At 38.9% G+C, this 21,938-nt stretch overlaps 1 protein-coding gene across 1 annotated transcript in view; it reads right to left on the bottom strand.

Moving 5' to 3' along the window:
* LOC115783911 (voltage-dependent T-type calcium channel subunit alpha-1I-like) overlaps nucleotides 1–21,323 on the bottom strand; it is an 86,447-nt gene extending 65,124 nt beyond the window's left edge. The window contains exons 1-3 of the mRNA XM_030734905.1: nucleotides 21,217–21,323; nucleotides 12,635–12,768; nucleotides 6,113–6,210 (exon numbers count right to left, since the gene is read on the bottom strand). Of these exons, the coding sequence (XP_030590765.1) occupies nucleotides 6,113–6,210; nucleotides 12,635–12,768; nucleotides 21,217–21,306 (322 nt within the window). The 5' untranslated portion in view covers nucleotides 21,307–21,323. The remainder of the gene's footprint in view (nucleotides 1–6,112; nucleotides 6,211–12,634; nucleotides 12,769–21,216) is intronic.
* Nucleotides 21,324–21,938: the final 615 nt, after the last annotated feature.

Genomic DNA, 21,938 nt, shown 5'->3' with positions numbered 1-21,938 from the left:
TTGCACGGTCTGACCTTGGGGTGAATTTAATGGGACGTCCACTACTGGGAAGATTGCCAACTGTCTTGAATGTTTTCCGCTTGTGAATAATCTTTCTCACTGTGGAACGGTGGACTTCAAACTGTTTGGAAATAGTCTTATAACTAGATCAACGGACCGTAACAATTGTTTCTATAAGATCATTGCTGATCTTTCTTCCTTGGTTTTCACACACCCGAATGCTCCAAACCAAACTGCCAAAGCTTCTGCTTTTATAGAGGTGCTCACACTTGCTGATGATCCGTTAATCAAGTGCATTTGATTAGCAACACCTGGCTGCTACTTAGCCTCTTAATGGTAAGTGTTTTTCAGTATTTTTCACACACTCTTTCTGGATTTTGGCCTCATTTTTGTTAACTGAATAATTACAGAGTGTAATAGTCATGCACCGTTGTTCATCTGAATTTTGTGTATTTTCACCAAATTATTTTTTACTATATGCTGACATGTAAAACCTTAGAATTTAAAGATGGTGTACTTTTACACTGGACTTTTCAAGTTGTACATGCAACTAATGAACTCCATTCAAGGTACTCTTGCCTCTTACACATTACATGCGTAAATAATGTTTTACTGTTTTGAGGGAACCATGGATGATGACTTAAAGAATATAGTCTATGTCCTTCTTTGTGATATTTTCATGCTTTTCATGCTCAGACCAATGAGGAAGGTACAGTAGGTGGATGGTTGGTTTAAAAAAAGCAAAAAAAAAAAAAAAAAAACAGAACATGGTTTATAAACTGAGTCTGACATGTAGTTTTTTAGTGTCTATACTCCAAAAAAAATACATTGGCTAAATGGTGAACAAAGTAAGGACATCACTGGAGATATGTTCATATCCTTTACAATCCTTTTGAGGTAATTTAGAAATAATTATACATAATTCATAGATGTTTAAAGTGTTGTTTTCTCACAGATTTGGATGTTTAAGTGAGATAACCACAGCAGAAGTGCAGATTTAGCCTCTGACTGCAAACTGACGTGAAAACACACATTGAAATCTACTAAAAAGTGGGAAAACGACATGTACACGCATTGGACACATATTAAAGTAGCATATCAAACAGCAGCAGATAGCAGTTTGAAATGGAAGTTAACAACCTCTCCAGAGGAGTCGGTTTGTAAGAAAAACACATCTTAGGCAACTGTAGGAGATGAACCATTCCCTAAAAGATCAAGAGCTCTAAAGCTAGAATATCAGTGACACAGCAGCATAATCAGGCTACACAAGGTCTTATTCATGATTAGACAAAACCTAATTGCAGAAATAAAAGCGTGTCTCCTGTCGAATGATGATGACCTCATTCCCTGTGGATTGGCCTGTCCTGCTGTGATGACACATTGAGACTGTGATTAGTGGAACATAATGACATCTGATTGGACTAACGAGACAGAGAGGTGAGACCCACTGATGAGATCACAGTGATCCCGCAATGACACCTGAGAGTGGTTTGTCTGTGTGTTGGTGTTACTATGAGCATGATTGCCTGTGTGTATATCTCTGTTTATCCGGTGGCATGTGCGTTTGTGTTTTTTGGTGGCATAGTGGGATCCGTGAATAACAACTCCACAGTAGGTTAATGTGTCACAACAGTGCATCTAAACTGCCAACAGACTGAATGACAGGAGAGAAGCTGAGAGAGTGATGATGACGATAGCTTTACACAAGGATGCAAACACCTGTAGCTCAATGATGATCCAAACACAAAACCCTACAAGCACAAGCATTGGCAGGAAACAAAAATCTCTTTAAAGTTCTTTATGAAGGTTTCCATTTCCCTAATTGGTGATCATTACTATTATAAGGTTTTGATCTTTGTTACAAAAAGTAGAGTTTAAACCTTCATGTGTAGAATTGCATATTATGCATCTCTTGAACTACCCCTCATTTCTTCATATTTTACTAGCAAAGTGGGGAAAAGATGCAGCAATTTACTGATACATACATGGAAATACAATATATAAGGCAAAAACAGAGTTTGAACTCTCTTAGGCAGCTTTCTTGTCATTTCTTTAAGTAGTCTTCAGGAATAGTTTTCCAGACTTCTTGAAGGACATTCAAAGCTCCTCTTCGGATGTTTGTTGCTTTTTGCTCCATTCTCTGTTAAGATGATGCCACACTGCTTCAATACTGTTGAGGTCTGGGCTCTGGGGAGGCCAACATATGATTGATAAATGAAAATGAAGCCACTGTTACTCAGACCTTTTCCAGATGGTATTGCATGGTGAATTAAAGCTAGATAGTACTTTTCTGCATTCGTAATTATCTCAATTTTGACAAGATACCCAACACCACTGGTTGGCATGCATGACACAGCCTCCACTGTGTTTTATGGATTTCTGTAGACACTAACTACTGTAAATCTCTCGTGAACTCCTCAGTATATACGTACATGCCATTGACGTTTAGTCCAGTTCTTGTGTAATTTGGTATATGCTAGCCCTTTGTTCCTGTTTCCATTCCTTCAGAATGGCTTCTTGACAGCCATCCTTCCACTGAGACCATTTCTGATGAGGTATTGGTCAACAGTATCTGGATTAACTGAAGGTCCTGAAAAAAATCCAACAAATTTGTTGGATTTTTTTTCTTCCCTGTTTCTCAAGGATGTGACTTTCAGATACTGTTCTTCAGCCCTAGATACGTTTTTTGGCCTGCCACTATGTCATTTGTCCTCCATATGTCCAGTTTTCTCAAATTTTGTCAAAAAAATAAATAAAAAATTCTCTCTCACACACTGCAGAACTAGACTGAGTTTTCAGCTAACAGCTCTTTGGGAATCACCTTGTTGCTGCAAAAATACTATTGTATCCCTTTCAAACTGTCATCATTGGCACTTTTCATCTTTTTAAAAATTTTTGCCACAGGATGTTTGTAACAAAGTATCTCAAGATACTGAGATGAGTCAGGTGCCTTTTTTGCCTGCCTGAATGACTCATAGGTCAGTGTAAGGTAAGTGGCTTAATAAACAAACAAACAAAAACATTCCTCTGAATTACAAGAAAGTCTGACTCTTTGGAAGTGAAGAAATGAGGGCTGGTTCAAGACATTTGCACAGTCCTAAAATTGATATTTGTTTGCTTGCGTGGTCTACCAATTGGTACAATGTGCTTCACTGATTTGAAGTCTAATATGATGTGTTTCTAATCTTTCTAGGAATAGAAAGTGGAATTTCCATCTGAAGAGCACAGATGAAATAATTTTTTTGAGTGCACATCTGTTTTCCTCCCCTGGCTAATTTGTCTCATCAACTGGTATTAAATGGAAATCAGTAGTGTTGGTAGCATATATGCGTCTCTGGCGGTGGCTGGAGGCGAGTCTAAATGTATTTGTTCCCCCGGGTCCTTGTCATTAGGCCACTGTTCCATTAGGCCTAATTGGGTGAAGAGAGGGAGAGATGGATGGAGGGCAGAACAAGAACAAGAACAAGACAGGGCCTGGGGGTGTGTTGAAAAAAAAAGTGAGAGCCAAAGAAGAATTAAAAAAAAAAAAAAAAAGCAAATAGAAAAAAAAAAAGAAAGAAAAAAAGATGCATGCAAACTAAAGAGAAATATTGAATGGAAGGAAACCAAACAAAAGTAACCAGAGAGAAAAGAAAGTCTTTTTCTAAACCTTTTTATGTATTGGTTCCTTCTCTCTCTTTTTCTACCAGCCTCCATCTCTGTACCCTCTTGGTGACTCTGCTGGTTTGCCAGCTCCTGCTGTTCCCAAATAAAGATGGATGCCTCCCCTTGCTTCACATAGGAAACATATTTACAGCTACCTGCCTGTGCTATTCATTCAAGACCATGAGACTTCTCTTCTCTTCTCTTCTCTTCTCTTCTCTTCTCTTCTCTTCTCTTCTCTTCTCTTCTCTTCTCTTCTCTTCTCTTCTCTTCTCTTCTCTTCTCTTCTCTTCTCTTCTCTTCTCTTCTCTTCTCTTCTCTTCTCTTCTCTCCTCCCATCAGTTTAATTTCCATACTGTCTGTTGTCCTTCCCATCACCATTCCATCTAACACTCCTGCTATCTCACATCAATTTCATCAAAAAAAAAAAGTCTAACACAAAAGCACACATACACACCACACACAGGACTATTATCTGCCATTTTGTTATAAATTGATGTGTGTGAGGGGTCAGGATGTGCTCATGCTCCCTGTGTACCTGTGGGCAAAGTAGCTATCCAACAAAACAAGGAACAAATAGCTTTGTCCCCACGCTTCCTCCCCTCTAATAGGGTCACAAATAGGGGATGGAATCAAACTACCGCTCACTCATTACGTGCAACTTACTGATAACAAGATAAATAACAACGATATCCATTTACAGCACGCAGACAACTACAGTATGAATAAATATAAACAAAAGAAATTAAGAGTGCAGTCATGCACATGTAGCTACCTATGCAAGTGTGTTCGTTTGCTGCATATCAACAAAACCATTCAGCAGGAAATTCATGGTACGGCACATAATCATCTCCTTACAGGCATATTTGTTGCAATCTGTGCATTCATCCCTGGCACAACATATGAAGTCTGCTGCATCTTTTAATCATACAACCAGAATTAACGTGTATCTTCTGACTGCCGCTGTGTGACGTCTGAGATATTCTGCTCAGCAAGTTCTTCATTTTTGGTCCCACCTGCAAGACTCTCCTTCAAACTGTGTGTTAAACTAAAATCAATCGATGTGAGTATATAGTGACAGGAAGTGAATAGGTTAAAAATGAGCAAAGAGATATCTGACACGCTGTCTTGTGGCTATCACACAAACTTGCATCTCTGCAAAGCCACAGATAAAGTATTTTACATGCAAGCCTGAACAACCACTCAGTCTGCTCACCCCTCTCTCCTCTGTCTGCATCTTTATTTCCCAGTTATTATACCACAGTCATTATCTATCTCTGAAATGTGCCTGCTTAACTGTGAAGTTGAACTATGAAGTTCAAACTATAATTTTATATGCCTTGTCAACCTACACTTAACAGCCACTTTGTTATGTACACCCGTTCAACCACTCATTAAAGCAGATATCTCATCAGCCAGTCAGATGGCAGCAACTCGATGCATTTAGGCATGGTCAAGATGACCTGCTGTAGTTCAAACCGAGCATTTGAACATTGTATGGAAGTTGGTGCCAGACAGGCTGGTCTGAGTATTTGAAAAACTGAAGGTCTACAGGGATTTTCCCACACAGTCATGTCTAGGGTTTACAGAGAATGGTCCAAAAAAACAGAAAAATATCCAGTGAGCGACAGTTCTCTGGGTAAAGATGTGAATTTCATGATTTAAATGTCAAAGATATAGCCTAAGAACTGAGATATTGAGGGAATATTTTGAAATATAATATATTCCCTCAGCAATAATAATAATGATTAATAATAATTTTAATAACTACTACAGCAAAGTGAAGAAGAAATCTGGACCTCTTGATGAGGACTGAATACAAGTGCCTGATTGCTTCACTTAGTTTTATTACCCTTAAGGAGTGATTTCCTATAATACGAACAAAAAAAAGATACAATTTTTGACTATTTTCTTCAAATGCATTCTCCAAAATTGGCATTAGCTGCTAATGCTCAGCCTATCACTCAAATGTTGGAACAAAGTGATCGGACAGGTCTGAAACCAGCAGGCTAATTGCTGCTTGCAATGATTAGGAGAGGCCTGTCACGGCTGCAGGACAAATAAATCAATTGGAGTTAAAAAGTTTAGCCAAGTGCTGAGTTTTTGATGAGAGAAACAGGGTTATGGTCACACGCCGATCAGTGAAGCAGCATTAATGGACGGTTTGTAAATCTGATAAAGCCATGACTCACAGTTTGAACTGACTGTGTGATTAAGCATACGATAAATGTTTAATGATGCCTGCAGGGAACAGGTGACATGTGAATGCAGAAAAAGCAAAAGAAGTAATACATATACATGAATTTCCATGCAGATGCATTTGGACTCTATGTGAACTGACAGAAATACAGATCTACAAAGAGAAACTACAAGCAAAAGTATACTTAAAAAGGCCACATGGGCACATGAAAAAAACATTAAACAGCAAGGGATTTGCCCTTACAAACACACAAAATATTGATGTTCTCACTTGGCACTCTGTTAATGGCTTTAAGTGGCCGAAGAACCCTCACTGTCCGAATCGCTGACAGGTTGATGTTCTGCAGGTCCAGTGAGTACTCTACCATCCTGGATTTACAGAAAAAGAGCAAGAGAAAAAGAGAGATCATTTAATCATTTAGTCATGAATTGTGGTTGCCTTGATCAGTTACTGGTTCAACCTAGGGGAAAAATAGATTAATATAGCCCCAACTTCAACACAGATCTCTGTCCATGATTCAAAGCCAGGGGTCTTTCTTTGATCTAGTCTTACCTGTGCCCTTCCCGAGCTGTATGAATCTCAGTTGTATGGGAAATCTGGGAAATTTACTGCAGGTACAACCCTCCACAAAAAATGTTGGGGGGTGGGGGAGTGGGGGGACATAAAGTGACAAAGCATCAAAAAGGGAGAATAACATGAAAGAGAGGTGAGGAAGAAAAGAGCATGGAAAAAAGGGATTCATTCTATTCTAAGTGTTGCCTGCAGGATGTTGCGGCTCAGTTAGAGCCTGGCATCTGTTAGCAAGTCATTTCCACAGCATGGCTAAGCTGTTTGTGCCCCCAAACCCAAACCACTTTCACAGGAGAACGGTCACGGTATGAAAGCACTGTGTACGTTTGAATGTGCCATACACTACTACATGACCGTAATCGCACAGATTCAAGTGAATGTTTGAATTTTACAGTATACGTGTAATAAATGAGTAAATACCAGTGTGTGCATGCATATGTGTACAAACAGTGTGGCTTGTGTAGTACTTAAGTGTGTTTGTCCAAGAGCGCGCACAAAATAAATGTGCCTGGGGCTACGACAATGTCAGGACAGCATGATACCAACGACAGCACATCCAACACAAGCTAATAACACCCAAAGCACATCCACTGGCTTTGAAAAAACAAGCCAAGCTCACTGTCTCTCACATAGATAGACTTATGAACCATGTCATTTCCAATAATGTGAAACTTTATTGATCCCACAGGGAAGCTCTTTCCGTTTGCCCTTCAACAACAGCACAGAGTCATCAGCCAAGGAGCACCCCAGCTCTCACTTAAGTAGGATTGCTTGTTGTGCAAGGGTGGTTGAACTTCTGCACAACCTACAGGGAGTTGCTCTAACCACTAGCAATTTATTCATATGGTTCTGAAATATTTAAACACCAGGACCACGTTGCTTGCTCTTTTTTTTTTTTAAAACAACTTGTGCCTATAGTAGTGTTTTTTTGTATTTCATGAGTCCCATACTGTGGTTGGATGAATCCATCTTTGCAAGAACCAATTTTCTCAGCCAAAAAAAGGCCACACAGGAGCTTGATGGAAATGTTAAAGCACAGAGAAGAGCAGAGCAGTTGTTTTGGGGATGGGACTAGTTGTTCCAACTGGGCATATTGGTTTTATTGCAACCTGCCTCCAAAAAAAAAAAAAAAGAAAAGAAAAAAAGAACAATGATATCTGTGCCAGTTGTAATGATTTGATATGGGCTGCTGGGAGACTGAATAGAGGATTAAAGTGTCAAAAGGGAGCTCTAAAGCCAATAAAATACATATGTCCCTCTCTTAGTTTGCTCAAGGACAAATGCTTGATTTTTTTTTATAATGTTGGCTGATTAGGTTAAAGGCTGAGTGGTAAACTACAGTATAAGATAGAAACAACCTACCATAACACATACAATTGCTTAGATAAGCACATATATTGCTTTAATAGTGATGCAATTACATCCTGATGACACACAGAGTAACAATGACAATACAAACAAGACCAGAAGATCACTAATGTACTTTCATGTGTCTGGATCTTTAGACGTGTGATTGTGTTTGCGTGTGCATGCATTGTGTATGCATTCTATCTATAGAAGTGTCTCTTCCTGTGCACATCAATCAGGCTAGTGTGTTTGGGAGGGTAATTAGTGGACTGCCGCAAGCAACCTTTTTATTATTATTGCTTTTTTTTTTGCTTGTGATACTTTCATCTCATTCATGCTTTTATGTATCCAGACTGCGTGTGTCTCTGTGTGAACGTGCATGTCTATGTCAGTGTAAAATGTAGAGCTTCAGCCGAAACCTCGAGCAGGTCTAGTGTGAGAAATGAAGAGCGCCTTTAGTATGAAGGAAGAGAAAACCAAGGGGATCGTTAATCTAGACGTGTGAAATATGCGGTGACTTGAGAGCAAAACTAGCAATTAGCCTCAATCAAAGTTAACATAAAGGTTTAAGTTCTGCATCAATATGCATTTTTGTCATAATTTATATAAGAAACACACACACACAAAAAAGAAGTCTGCTCAGCTCTGGTGAGCTCCTTGGAAAATGAAGAAAACTGTGAAGCACAGCTGCAGTGCTTTCCTGTTTTGTTCCCTGTAATTGTGAATTTCAGCTGAGTTTCTAAAAGCTGATAGAATAGCTAATAGGCCATTTCCTACCATTTATATCCTAATAGAGATCATTTTGATCTTTATAGTGTCATCTAGGTAATAAGGCTTTTTAAATAAGATCTCTCCTTTTTATGGAAAGGTCCTAAAGGGTCAACCCTACTCTGTAACTCATCGTTACAGTCTATAATGTAATGAGTGGGCTCTACTGATGGCCTCAGAATCTTGGCATTGCCTATCTTGCTTGCATAAGCAGAAACATAAAGGTCAGAAAGCTGAGGTTTGGGTCACAGAGTCACCACGTTATCTAGAATAAACATTGACTATCTGTCTGAAATACACTAATCCTCCATGTGGAGGGGAGCCCTCAGAACCAAGGTGACAATATAACCTCTGGAAGTGTCGTTTCCTTTTCCCCCTTGGTACCAAGATAGAGTAAAAATTTTAACAATTTAAAACTGAGTCTCCTGAACAGTCCTTTCTGCATGAGGGAAACCTGGTCTCATCAAGTCTGTAGGTTCTCAGTCATCCAGGTCATGGAAGTCTTGAAAAGAAGGCAGCTGGACTCCTTAAGGTTTTTGAAGATGTTTCACCTCTCATCCAAGAGGTTTCTTCAGTTCTAAAAAAAAACTAGTGGAGAGTCCCAGGTAATTAAACCCCTAGTGGGAGCTGTCCCCTTTGGAGGTGGTCCTGATGGTCATTAACCCACTGTTGGTCATGTGAGTCATCACATGAGCCAAGGTGCGACAAAAGGCGTGGGTCATTACCATCACCAGAGCTGACTGGTGAAACCACTGCGAGTCATTGCCCCACCCCATCATCATGGGAGCTATTGAGGTCACCTGAAAGAAGAAGTCCAGTTGCCTTCTTTTCGAGCTCTCCAGACTTGGGGGGTGGGGGGGTGGGGGGTGTTGGACCTTGTCCTAGCTGTCATGCAGCGAAATGCAAGGTACACCCTGGACAGATCACCAGTCAAGGCTAATACATCCTTGGCACATATTAGAAAAAAAATCAGAAGTCAAAACTTCATTTTGCTCAATAAAAAATGTTGTGCTTCATTGCAGAATCAAGAATTTCAGTGGTATGGGCACAAATATATGCTGGGATTTGTATGCTATCACTGCAGATATTAAACAAAGTGGGAAAGAAATTAATGTCAGTGCTGTGGGGTTAAAAAAAAAAGAAATCAGAACTTTCTGTGTGGCAGTGTTAAAGAGCAAAACCCCTCTGGACAAAAGAAAGGAGTATATAAGGGTGGATGTTCATCTGAGCATGTCAAGAAGAAAGAAAAAATGGAGTGGTGCCTGTAGGTAAGAGGCATGGAGCTCATGGCAGAGTGTTGACTGTGATTTGGCCTGGAAAAGCTGGCACTGCCCTCTACAATTAGCCTAGACGCTAATCTAGTTGCCGCTGCCAAGAGGCAAACGAAGACCGAGGTGTTCGCACAAATGCATACACAAACACAGACACGCACACACAGATTCAACACAGCAAAGGCATAAGCTGACAGACTGTAATCTGTGTGGGTAATTCTATGCCACAAACACACACATAGACTCGTGTGCGCTGTGTTTGAGCATCCACTGAGGATAAACTGATTCAGCTCAAATGAAGATGAATGTCCCTCCACCAACCCTGGAAAGTCTGTAGCTTTATCGTTATTTGTATGCCATTATACCAGCTACTCCTCCCATCCGTCTCCCTCTCTCTCACATACTCGTCAATTCAGAGGACATTACAGTTCCTTACATTCATTTTCCAGAGACTTTTTAAACCAAGTCTACATACTAAAAGGCTTTATGTATTTACAGTATGAGGGCTTCCATTTTTCCTCAGAATAGAGTTGAGTCCCTCAAAATGTGAGCATGCACCCTCCCCTCCCCTGCCTATCCCCCACCCCCTACCCCCCATCCCCCAGCACCAACACACAAACACACCACACACACGCACTGATACAGAGACTTTATCACCTGTCGTGTCTGAGCCTCTCATTTCACTTGGGTCAAAGCAGGTGTTTGAGCAGGTGTGCTTGCTTTTGTTTTGTGCACATGCATCCATCTAGCACATCTGCCCTGTATGTGTTCCCACATGAACAGCATGTGTGATGAATGCTTTGCAAGAACAAGGTAACCCTGCACAACAACTTAAAGACTACATGACCGCGGATGCACGTTTTTTTTGCTGATATGTGAATGCTAAATGTTCTTAAATTGATTGTTGTTGTTGCTTCTAAAATACTACTGTGCCCTCTCATTTTTAGTCAATGTCTGGTGAATACCCCGTACTGTACTGTGTCATGTGATAGTGTGGTGTCTGCGGCAGAATACCAAAGACTGTTTAATACCACAGGTACTTTTGATTTATTTATTCATCGTTTTAATTTCTGCAAAATGAATGTGATGCAGTCAGCTGACAGTTTAACAAAAGCTGATGTCTCACTCTGCTGGAGCTGCAGAAAATACAGAAACAGTTGATAAAACCACGGCATAATCACAGCAAAGTGGATGACTGTGATTGTGCAGTGGTTTTGGCATTTCTTTTGCCCCACAAAATGGCTTTCTCTGGCTGAGTGTTGCGTCAAAAGCTGTTTTCCAAACAGCTTTTAAAGACACATTAGCGATGGCAGAGCTTCTCAGTGGCCTGCCATCAAGTTAATTCAGTGGCAGCTAAAAGTGGAAAGCTGCTACCTGAAGGTTTTCCTCACTGACCTTTGCTTCTTTCAGAACACAAGCATCGCTCACAGTTGTGCCACATCCGAAGTTACAGTCTTGTGTATAAAGTAATAAAACACCTACTTGTAAAATGTCTCTATTGTTCTATTTCACATTTTGACTGCATCTGTGGTCCACACAGGTTCATACCACAAATTGAAAACATTTTCTAATGTCATCATCAGTGCATAAAGCTATATGAACTTCATGCAAAATTGTGCCCTTTTTTTCCTTCTAAATTTGCATTACACAAATGTGCCGTGAAGCTACATGCTACACAGCTCAGCTCATTCATTTGACACTTTTGGTCACCTATAATCCTTCTTAATTAGTGTTCAATAGACATGGGGCTGGAAAATTTCCAGATTGACTGAAAATTGTGGTGCACAGCATTTAATTAATCTTCCTTCTATTTTTTTTTTCAAGACGCTTAGAAAACAAATAGTGTTTCTAAGTAAACAGTAGAAGAGACTAGACCTGAGTAATAGAGACAGATTGTAATAATTAAAGCTGGGTAACAGCAAGTCAGTCAGCCAAAAAGTCATTCAAATTAAATGGCAAAATAGGCTGTTAATCTTTGCTCTCTAAAATAACACATGTAAGTGTTTTCTATATTTGACCTCCAACAAACAGGACAGCATAATTTGATAGAGCCCTACAAAACCCATTATAAAATATAGGATTTTAAAGATTAAATATATATTTTTAATCTGAGTTATAATAGTTATATGTGCTAGAAGGCATTGCCACTTATATTACAACATGTTGTCTATTGTGTTTGCAGAAATTGCTGATGTGGAAATTTTTGTTAGTATTAATGTTGTGTTGGTCCAGATCTTTTACTATGATAATGTTTTCACCTTGTAAAATTATCCACACAAAGTAGGAAGTTCTTCAGATTTATAGATATTAACATGGTTCCCAACATTTCAACTATCAATCACATTTTTAACTTTTTCTTTCCCACTTTGACCATCACTTATCTTTTTCAGTCATACAGAGTATGAATTTTGGCTGTCTATTTGTAACTTTATTTGTTTATTTTTTCCCTAAGATTAGTCTAGCAGCTCTATCCACGTACTCTTTGTCTACTGCGCAGGTATGCACTAGGGTAGTTCCTCTGGTTGGGAATCAGTATATTATTAGAAAAGTTAACTAATCCACCCATGGACTAATGACATATATCATAATAGTATCTAATAGAGTGTTAAAATTATCAGCCATTATACCTCAATTTTTTTTAAAGATTTATTTTAATTTATCAATTTATTTCAGCCTTAATTTTTGACAGGACAGTAGACAGGGAATACAACATGGCATAGGGGGTCTCAAACCCAAGACCTCTGTTATGACCTTTCAGTATATGGATTGTTACCCCCATGCCTCAATTTCTAAGGCCACACATTAAATGAATGCTTGCATTATGATAGTTGCTTACCCTGCCATGACTATGAAGAAGTCCAGTCTGTTCCAGGTGTCTCCCAGGTAACAGCGACGGCCAAAGATCCCAAGAGCCACCATCTTTACCACCATCTCCAAGGCAAAGAATATGTAGATGAATGCATCAAAGGCCTATGAGCAGTGGGGAGGAGTGGGGACGGAGGGAGATAAACACAAAAGCAAAATGAGCAGAAGATGAAAAAAAAATGCTTTTATATATTTATATATTTCACATGAAACACATGGGCCAGGCATCTGTTTTATCTGGTGTGTTCAAGAGATTAGTAGGCTCAAGCTGTTGATAAAGCTCCCTCCTTCATTTTTTCAACTCTGATTTTCAGTATTGGAAGAACGCTCATTCTCTGGTGAACAAATTGCCTGGATTTTAAAAAGTTGCTCCTAATTGTTAACAGTGCAATTTGAGAAAAAGAAAAATCACAGATCGTGTTATGAAAACTGAAAGATTGAAACAAAATGGTACATGTGCCCCGAAGCAAGCTTCAAGCAATTCCTTAGTTCAACCCTGTATCTAGTCAAACACTTCCAATCAATGCATGACCTTTTATTCTCAACAGCCAACATCAAATTATTATTTTATTCCCAACACAGTGCCCTTTAAACACCACAGATTATGAGCTAATCACTCACAAACAAAACATGTGATGTTCAAGACTGATGTGCTCTAATGTGTGTGTGTGTGTGTGCGCGTGCGTGTGTATGCTTCCTGGTGGCTATTGATGGAACCAAGTTTGCTGGGATGTGAAAGGCTTAAAAGAGCTAAATGTGTGCATGCACTGAGAACATGCTCCATACTACCATAATAGAGCATCACACAAGACACACAGTATTTGGTTTGAACCAGCCCACGCTACAATACTTGAATTACAAAACAAGTAGGAAGTGAACAGGAATAAGAAAGAAGAAGATCCAGGTCAAACCTCAGAGAAAACAAAGATGAAGAGAGAAAACATGGTGAGATACCCAGAGAGAGCGAGAGAGAGAGAGAGATAAGAACACATTTCTTAAAAAAAAAAAAAAAAAAAAAAAAGAACACATTTCTGCCATGTCGTGATTACGCTATTATACTCAGATCACTAGCTAAACCACCTATTGTATTTTGGTAACAAAAATCTTTCCCAGTGCCTTGCCACAGGCTCTATGACTGTGACTTCCTGCCTAGTCACATATTCCTACACCATATAACTCAAGCTGCTACGTCTTGACATGTAGATTACCAAGACCTAGAAATTCAAATGAAGTTATGCCTCCTAGCTAAAAAAAAAAAAAAAAAAAAAATCAGTGGTCATAATTTGGCTTTTTAGCTTGATAAATACGACAGCAATAAACAGACAACTAGAATTATAGATGGGGTAAACATATAGCACCTAAAGATTTCCCACAGACAGTACATTTCATAAAGAAATAACAGGATAGTTCACCAAAAGAAACTCTAAGGTTATTATTACCTTCTCCAAGTTTTGGGAAGAGATAAAATGACTTCAGTGATAGAAACAACATTCTTTCCCACTCAGTAATGATGAACAATTGCAAGATGGTGTTTGCAGCTATAGACCAAATAGAATGAGACAAATGGTGTGTGAAATTTTGAGGATTTATTCATGCTGCAGCACTGGCACAAGCCTGCGATGTTTTTTGTCTCCATCTAGAAATAGCAAGAGTCAAGAGATTGGATTCAGAAACAGTAATCTATTCTCTTGTTGGGTATTGTCTGTATTGTTTGTTATTTTCAAAGATCAAAATCTATAAAAGCAGGGACAGAGGTGAGCTGGTGCAAATTTATACACCGCGAATATATAAATCTCTGCTTTTGAGCATGCAAGGAGGTTTTGTGTGTAAATATATGGGCACAAATGTGTCTTGTAATGCATTGGAAGCCAACATGTGTGTTCCGTCGTTGCTGATTCACACACATACAGAAAAGCCACACACACTGGCTCATACACAGCCAGCATACAGAGCTGGCAGCTTTCAATGGGAAAGATGAGAAAATCAGTCTCACATGCTGTTTAAATGATGTTTTGATAAATAATGCAGCCTGCACGCTTCACATGTAATCCGACATTGGCTGCACCAGTTGAATCCCTGTCGTGCTCTGCACTGAGTGAAAGGGGAATGAATTCATCATCGTTATTTGTCACTACCACCGGCTTCCTCTTCAGTCAACCTATCAGGTTTCATCATCAACATGATTTGTATAGAGGTTGAGGCTGTCTTGTGATGGGCCCTTTCATGATTTGAAATAGGAGCTGGTGAGGAAGCTACTTTATATGCTGTCATTGTGCCACTTATTTGGCAGGAGGAAAGGACGTGGTAAGTAGGTCATAAGGATTGTGGTGTTGGACCATTTAAAAATAAAATTATGTTATGTGTGTCTTACTCTACTTGTGACTGACAAAATTAATCAGTGTATAAAAGTAAAGGCACCACAGGGACAAATACTCACTTAACAAAATAGGGCAGGACAGGGAATACCAGACAGGGAATATCTGAACATCTGAAGCTCTTCTAAAAACTTTGAACAGGTGTGGAGTTGAAAATATAATGAATCCAAATCCATGTACCACCCAAATCAATCAGTGAACAATAACTCTTTTTTTGTGAGAAATAACTGCAAATACAAACTGGAGTTTTTTTTGTTTTGTTTTGTTTTGTTTTATCTGGTCCTTGTGAATTTTTCTCATCAGCTGCAGCTGTTGAATGGAAATCTATTGACTTCTGGTGCTTAAGAGGTAATCTATTAATATCTATCTATTAAACAGTTAAAAGGAGTTTTATGTATTTTGTCCTGCTTACCCCACTCCTCCATCCATCCATTCTCTTATCTCTTGTTTATTCATATTAATTTAGGCCCATACAGTTTTCAAGATTATCACACTATATTCAGACTTTCTCTGCCATGATTCTAGAATCTGAAATAAACTCTCAACTGAAACAGTACCTGCCTGACAATAATATCTTAAGTGAAACAGTCTGGCTTTAGATTGGTTCAAAGTACCACAACAGCAGTTATGTTAACAACAAATTATATTATTAATAATGACTTGGGCAGGAAACAGCATTATGTCGCCCTGTTTATTGATCTATACAAGGTATTTGATTCTGTTGCCCATGAGCTGCTGTTAGGCAGACTCAATGGGCAACGTGGCAATGGGTTTGGGGCTAAAGTGTGGTTAAGGAGCTACCTTTCAGATAGAGCACAATGTGTTTATACAAGCCAAGTTTCCTGAAAATTGTAAAAGGAATCTCCCACAATTCAATTTTACATCCTGTTTTAATTTCTATTTTATTAATAACTTTGGGAAGATTATGTCTAAAGCTACAGTGCATTTTTATGCAGATGACACTATAATTTACTCAGTAGGCTCTATTCTGAGTCAGGCTGTTGAGGAGCTTCTAACTACCTTTCAGAAACTGCAGGCATCATTGCATGGTTTAAAGTTGGTTGTTAATGTTAACAAAACCAAATTAATGTTGTTTTCCAATAATCACTCTCATTTGTCAGATTGATATTCATACCCTAGGGGGAGACTTAATTGAAAGAATACTGTCCTGTAAATCTTTGGGTATCTGGTTGGATGATAGACTTTTCTTGAGAGCGCAAATTAAGCATTTAGTAAAAAAGCCGACAGCCTGGATTTATATTATCAACATACAGCCTGTCTTAATTTATCAGTTAGGAAATGACTTGTACAGACTACATTCTTAAATGTTTTTGATAATGGTGATAACATTTACATGCTTGCTGCTTCCTCTGCACGTTGTCGTCCAGTACACATCACTGTGCATTTTTTAATCTGGATTCTTGGCCTTCATTAAGCCTAAGCAGATACCAGCACTGGTATATTTTTATGTACGAAGCCATACTGGGTAAACTCCCTTGTTATCGGTATAAACACCTAACACCTTCAAACAGCTCCTATGATTTGCACTCTTTGAAATGGTTTCTCTGTAGGGATCCCAGGATTTTTCTGAACTTAGGAGAAAAACATTGTTATTTTGCACCTTGGTCATGGAATAACCTTCAGGGCACATTAAAGCCGAATGGTTTTGTCTCTCTGGGAAAGTTCAGAGCTATAAAGGCTTCTGTAACTGAAGAGTGCAATTACTATGCAGAAGATGTTATATTTGATTTTATAATTTGCATTTTTTTAATGGTGTGCCTTCTTGGCTAGGACTCCCTTGAAAAAGTGACTTTAATCTTGGAGGGCAGGAAGGAGATGGACAAAGACAAATCTTCAGGTACATTATCAAGAAATGCAATAAAAGAAATTAAAGTGTTAATGATTTGCTTTTAATGAGCAGGTTAGGAAGGCAAGGGGCAACTATTTCTCTACTTAAATTTGTACTAATATGCACAGCCCCAGAGTTCTTTTTAACACAGCGGACTGTTTAAATTCTATAAATTTAAATCAGATCACGACAGCAAGTAAAGAATGCGTTCACTTTTTAAACTTTTTTAAGGATAAAATTAATGACATCAAATCCAAGACAGTAGCTCCTGATTCTTTTATTTATGCCCCCTGCCCCAGCCATACTAGTTTATCTTCTTTTCTGCCAGACCCTGTGGATGAGCTTTTAAGTACTGTGGCACAACTGAAACACTCATCAAGCTGATATGATACTTCCAAAATTTCCCCCAGAAAGTTTGGATGTCACTGCCCTTTGATTGGATTCAACAATTAACAATTCTCTGTCCTCTGGCCGTGTCTTCAGACTGTGTGCAACTGTGTGGAATGAGGTTAAATAAAAAATTTAAAAAAAAAAGCAGATATAACTATAAGTAATAACTATAAAGTCAAATAATATTATAATAAGTACTAAAAGCTCCTGGTTTGATTATGTATTCAATTCAATTCAAGTTTATTTATATAGCATCAAATCACAACAACAGTCACCTCAAAGTGTTTTATACTACAAGGTAAATGTCCCTAACTGTTCTGGAGAAAACCTCAGCATTCAGATGAGCCCCAGCAAACATGCACTAGGAAACGGTGGGAGGGAAACTTTTAACAGGTAGAAACCTCCAGCAGAACCAGGCTCAGAGAGGGGCAGCTGTCTGCTGTGGCCAGTTGTGGCTAGAACACATACTGTGGGAGAGAAGACAGCACATTTTTTAGTTCATGTGCCTCACAGTGGTTTGGTCCCTGCCTTCCATCTCCTAGCTCCTTCACTTTGCAAAGATGAACTTAAAACAAAAGATATGTAAAACATTGCTGTTCTCATTATGGCGCAAATAAATATATACACACCTTTAACCAGGCTGAATTTTTCCTTGTATTATGCTTCAATGTCACCACCATATTGAGTCATTGAAATGCTAAGCCAGAGGTTTGGTACTTTAAATCTGGTATCTTTCCATAGCGCAGATCTATGTTTAGGTATTGACCAGGGGTCACACTAATTGAAGCCTTTTAACTTTTGAGGTCCAGGGCACTCCCTTATTACATATCCCAAATTAACCCCTGCAAACACATATCCAAACTGATGTTTATACTATTTGTGGCCTTTTTTTTTTCTTTCCCCCAGGAAGTAAGGCAGGTCTGCTGTATTCTCAGAGAGCCAGAGAAGTATGTGAGGGCCGGTCTTAACTATCTAAGCCCTGTCAGCAAAATCCCTCCTGTTACCATTAGCAACCACCAGAATAGGGCCCCCCACACTACCTGGGGAGAAAATATGCTTGTTAGAGAGACAAAAGATGCAGGGAGCGAGAGGGAGTTTGTAGGAAGGGGGAATGGGAACATAGGGAGGGGTTAAGATGACATTAGGGCGGAAGACGCGAGTAGGAAAAGGGAGAGCGAAGCAGAAGGATGTGCTGCACAGCCTCAAAACAATACAAAATAAATATTTATGTTAAATCTCTGCACAATGAAGAGAAAATCCGATGAGATAAATAAACCTATTACAGTTTGGTCTGGAGGGCTTTATTTGATGTTATAATCCACCCTAATGTGCTGTAGGCAAGTGAGATATGGCAAAACAACGAGCCAAAACATAACAACAGACAAACGAGCAACAGAAAGCTCACATGCAGGTTACTGTAGAAAGATTTTCAGTGTCACTGGGCATTAAAAATCCACAACCAAAAGCATGTGAGGCAGAATCAGGTCGTCTTTGTCACACCTGAAATTGAGCCTGCCAAATTTACTTCAGTGCAAAGCAATTACAATCCCAGAGGTACACAGTAAGTCGTCAGCCAGCTGGCAAATCACCCATCACTCATCAGTAACACATCACACAGCACCCAGCACAAGCACATACCTTCATACCTTATAAAAACAATGGGGAAATATTTGAAAAGCCCAATACTGAGTCTGTGATCTAACGTCAACCTGTGAGCAACACATTTGGTAGTGAGAATCTAGCACAGCAACAGGGAAGTCGATAAAAAAAAAAAGAATAAATTGCCTTTTAACAAGTCTGATAGTGAATGTGATGCACTGTATTCCTATTAGTCATAGGGACTACATGTGGCCTTCAACACTCAGCTTATACGGAACTCAATATAGAACAAGGGAATATTTCTCAGTGTTGAAGTAAACCATCTTCCCAGTGGTAAAATTGTCAAAAGGACACCTCTCATCTCACCTTTGGTGTCAGGATGGTCACTTTCCAGATAACAACTAATCCTCCCAATCCAAGGGAAAGGCCATGCTGTGACACGGTAATCAATTTAACAGCCTGAGCACAGAACCACATGATGACCCTTTAGATAATCTTGGTGTGGGTTGCAAGGAAAGATGGTACAAAGGAACAAATGTCTTTTAGTAGGGACCGATCTTTCATTCAAAAGACTGAAATTTAATTTCAGAGAAAAAAAAGCAAACAATCAGAAATAAAACAAATATTAGTGATTGTTAGCCTTTTTCTCTCTTTATGACCACACAAGCAGCCAAACAACACTTTCCACGTCTTCTTTCCAAACATGGAAATACATTTCTGCATTTGGATCATCTGCCTCCCCTCCATCTCACTCTTCTGTCACACCAACCCTCTGCATCTTTTCATCCTGCCTGGCAGCTCCATCTTCAACATCTTTTGTCCACTATATCCACTATTCCTCCTCTGCACATGTCCAAACCATCTCATCCTTGCCTCTCTAACATTGTTTCCAAACCACTCAACCTGAGCTGTCCCTCTGATGTACTCATTTCTAATCTTGTCCATCCTGGTCACTCCCAATGAAAATCTTAACATCTTCAACTCTAGCATTATGTTTTTATTGTTCTAATTATTTCTTTTGGTAGGCTACACCCACTCGCAAGTAAAACCAAGTAAAAATGAATTCAACACAGCGATGTGTTTACAACCTTGTACAAAACCAGTTCATAGCTAATTCAGTCCTGTACGGCAACTGTACAGGAGATATTTTTCCATGTTTAACCTCCTGAGACCAAGCTCTTGTATATATTCATATACAGTATATTTTTAATTTCACCTAGCTATCTGTTATTAGTTGGACATTTGAACAGGAAATTGTTACTTTGTTACAAAGTTGTTCTATACTTTTTTTTTTTTTAAATGTCCTCATATGGGGACAATGGAAACATTTTTTTTGCAGCATAACACAATACCATCAAAACTTCTTAACAAAGTATAAAACTCTATTGAATAGAATGAAGTATAAGGTGCAGAACAGACAAAATGTAATGTTCCCATATGATGATGCAGGGTCTCAACAGGATATAGCATCAATTTTAAACTTAATTATGGCTTCAATCAGGTGTCTGGTTGGTAGGAAAATGCCAACACAGGCAGCTATAGCCGGTAGCCTAGTCCACATGATGCACCCATATGTGGTATGGATGCAGCTTGCTAACTAAGCTTTCTAGCATTAGCTGATAAGACAGCATTACAAGCCCCTTATACAAATATGGTCATCACTACTACTGTGCTATAAACTCCAGTGTCCAAAAGGCAAAGTAACACTAACACATCCTACCATTGATAAACATGGCTGTTCATGGGCTAGATGATTCATCCCATAATAAGTCATCACTGAAATGCAATTTTAGAGATTTTTCCTTTGGCAAGAGTAAAAGATCTGTCTCTGGGCTGCCAAGCAGCTTCAACAAGCTGTTCACTTTCACACTCTACTGCATCAAAACTCAATTGCTTTTGCTACCTGTTATTTCCTTTACAAGTTAAAGTCTGCACTGTTTATTAGAGTTTAGTAATATTGTTGTGACTCTATTATTTTACTGTTTGGGTATTTCTGCGTAATAATTCTGATCAACACCATATTTCTCCAAACAAAGCTATCTTTCCCTACTTGGGCATGTACAGTTTAAACAGCTGGCACTTCTCTCCACAAAATCACATGTGGCTCCAGAGGACTATATTTCAACAAACCAAGTCCCATTTCTCTGTTCAGAGAGTAGGAAAAAATATAAACATTACAGGAGGGAAAAAAAAAAAAAAAACCTGTCTGTAGTGTGTATGAATCACAGCTTAAGGAATAGTGACAGGAAGAGAGGTGAGCTGCTTTGAGTTTGTGTCAATTAGCTGATCATTTTTTCTCATCTCGTCACGATGGCACATAAACACAGCACTCCATCTTACCTGCAGTATCTGGCAGCGGTCCGAGGTGCAATCGATGTTCTCGCAGGGCTGGTACATGCCCAGTGTCACACAGTTGAGCAGGATCACCATGATGCTAATCCTCTCGAACCACGTATTAACAAGACTGGGGTTAAGGAGCATTGCAGCTGAGGAGAAATGCACACCCATACACACACTTTTGCCTTTGTGCATCTTTCAAACAGGGCTGCAGTGATTAAAGAAGAAAAACAAGGAAAAGAAGAGCGAAATATACAACATGTATCAATTTTTCAATACTATTGTGTTTGAACAACCCACAAACACCACAAGGGAATAATAACTTCATTGCAGCTGTTCCTTACACCCAAATCATCTGCATTACTCAGCACGATTATTGGAAAAGTAATATTGCACATTGCCACAAATTGCCAGTTATCTGATTCTGTCATCTTGAAATTACACTTTAACACAGTGCCACATTATTTTCATTTTTCTGTTAACATACAACATAATATAGTATGTATGTTTAGCCAAGTTACCTTTATTCATCAAGGTATGCATAAAAACTAAGATATAAATATTGACATAAAATTTTTTTTTCATAGCTTACTGACTCATTCACAGCAGCTGACTCATTCACAGCATATATGCACCACATCGGGAGTGAAGGCATCATGCCATGGGGTAATTCATCAATGAAAATGAGATTAAAAGAATTTTTCCAGCCCACCTACTTTTGCTAT

This window comes from Archocentrus centrarchus, chromosome 8, assembly GCF_007364275.1.
Source record: "Archocentrus centrarchus isolate MPI-CPG fArcCen1 chromosome 8, fArcCen1, whole genome shotgun sequence".
Classification (NCBI taxonomy): Eukaryota; Metazoa; Chordata; class Actinopteri; order Cichliformes; family Cichlidae; genus Archocentrus; species Archocentrus centrarchus.
This window is presented reverse-complemented; position numbering and strand designations above follow the sequence as displayed.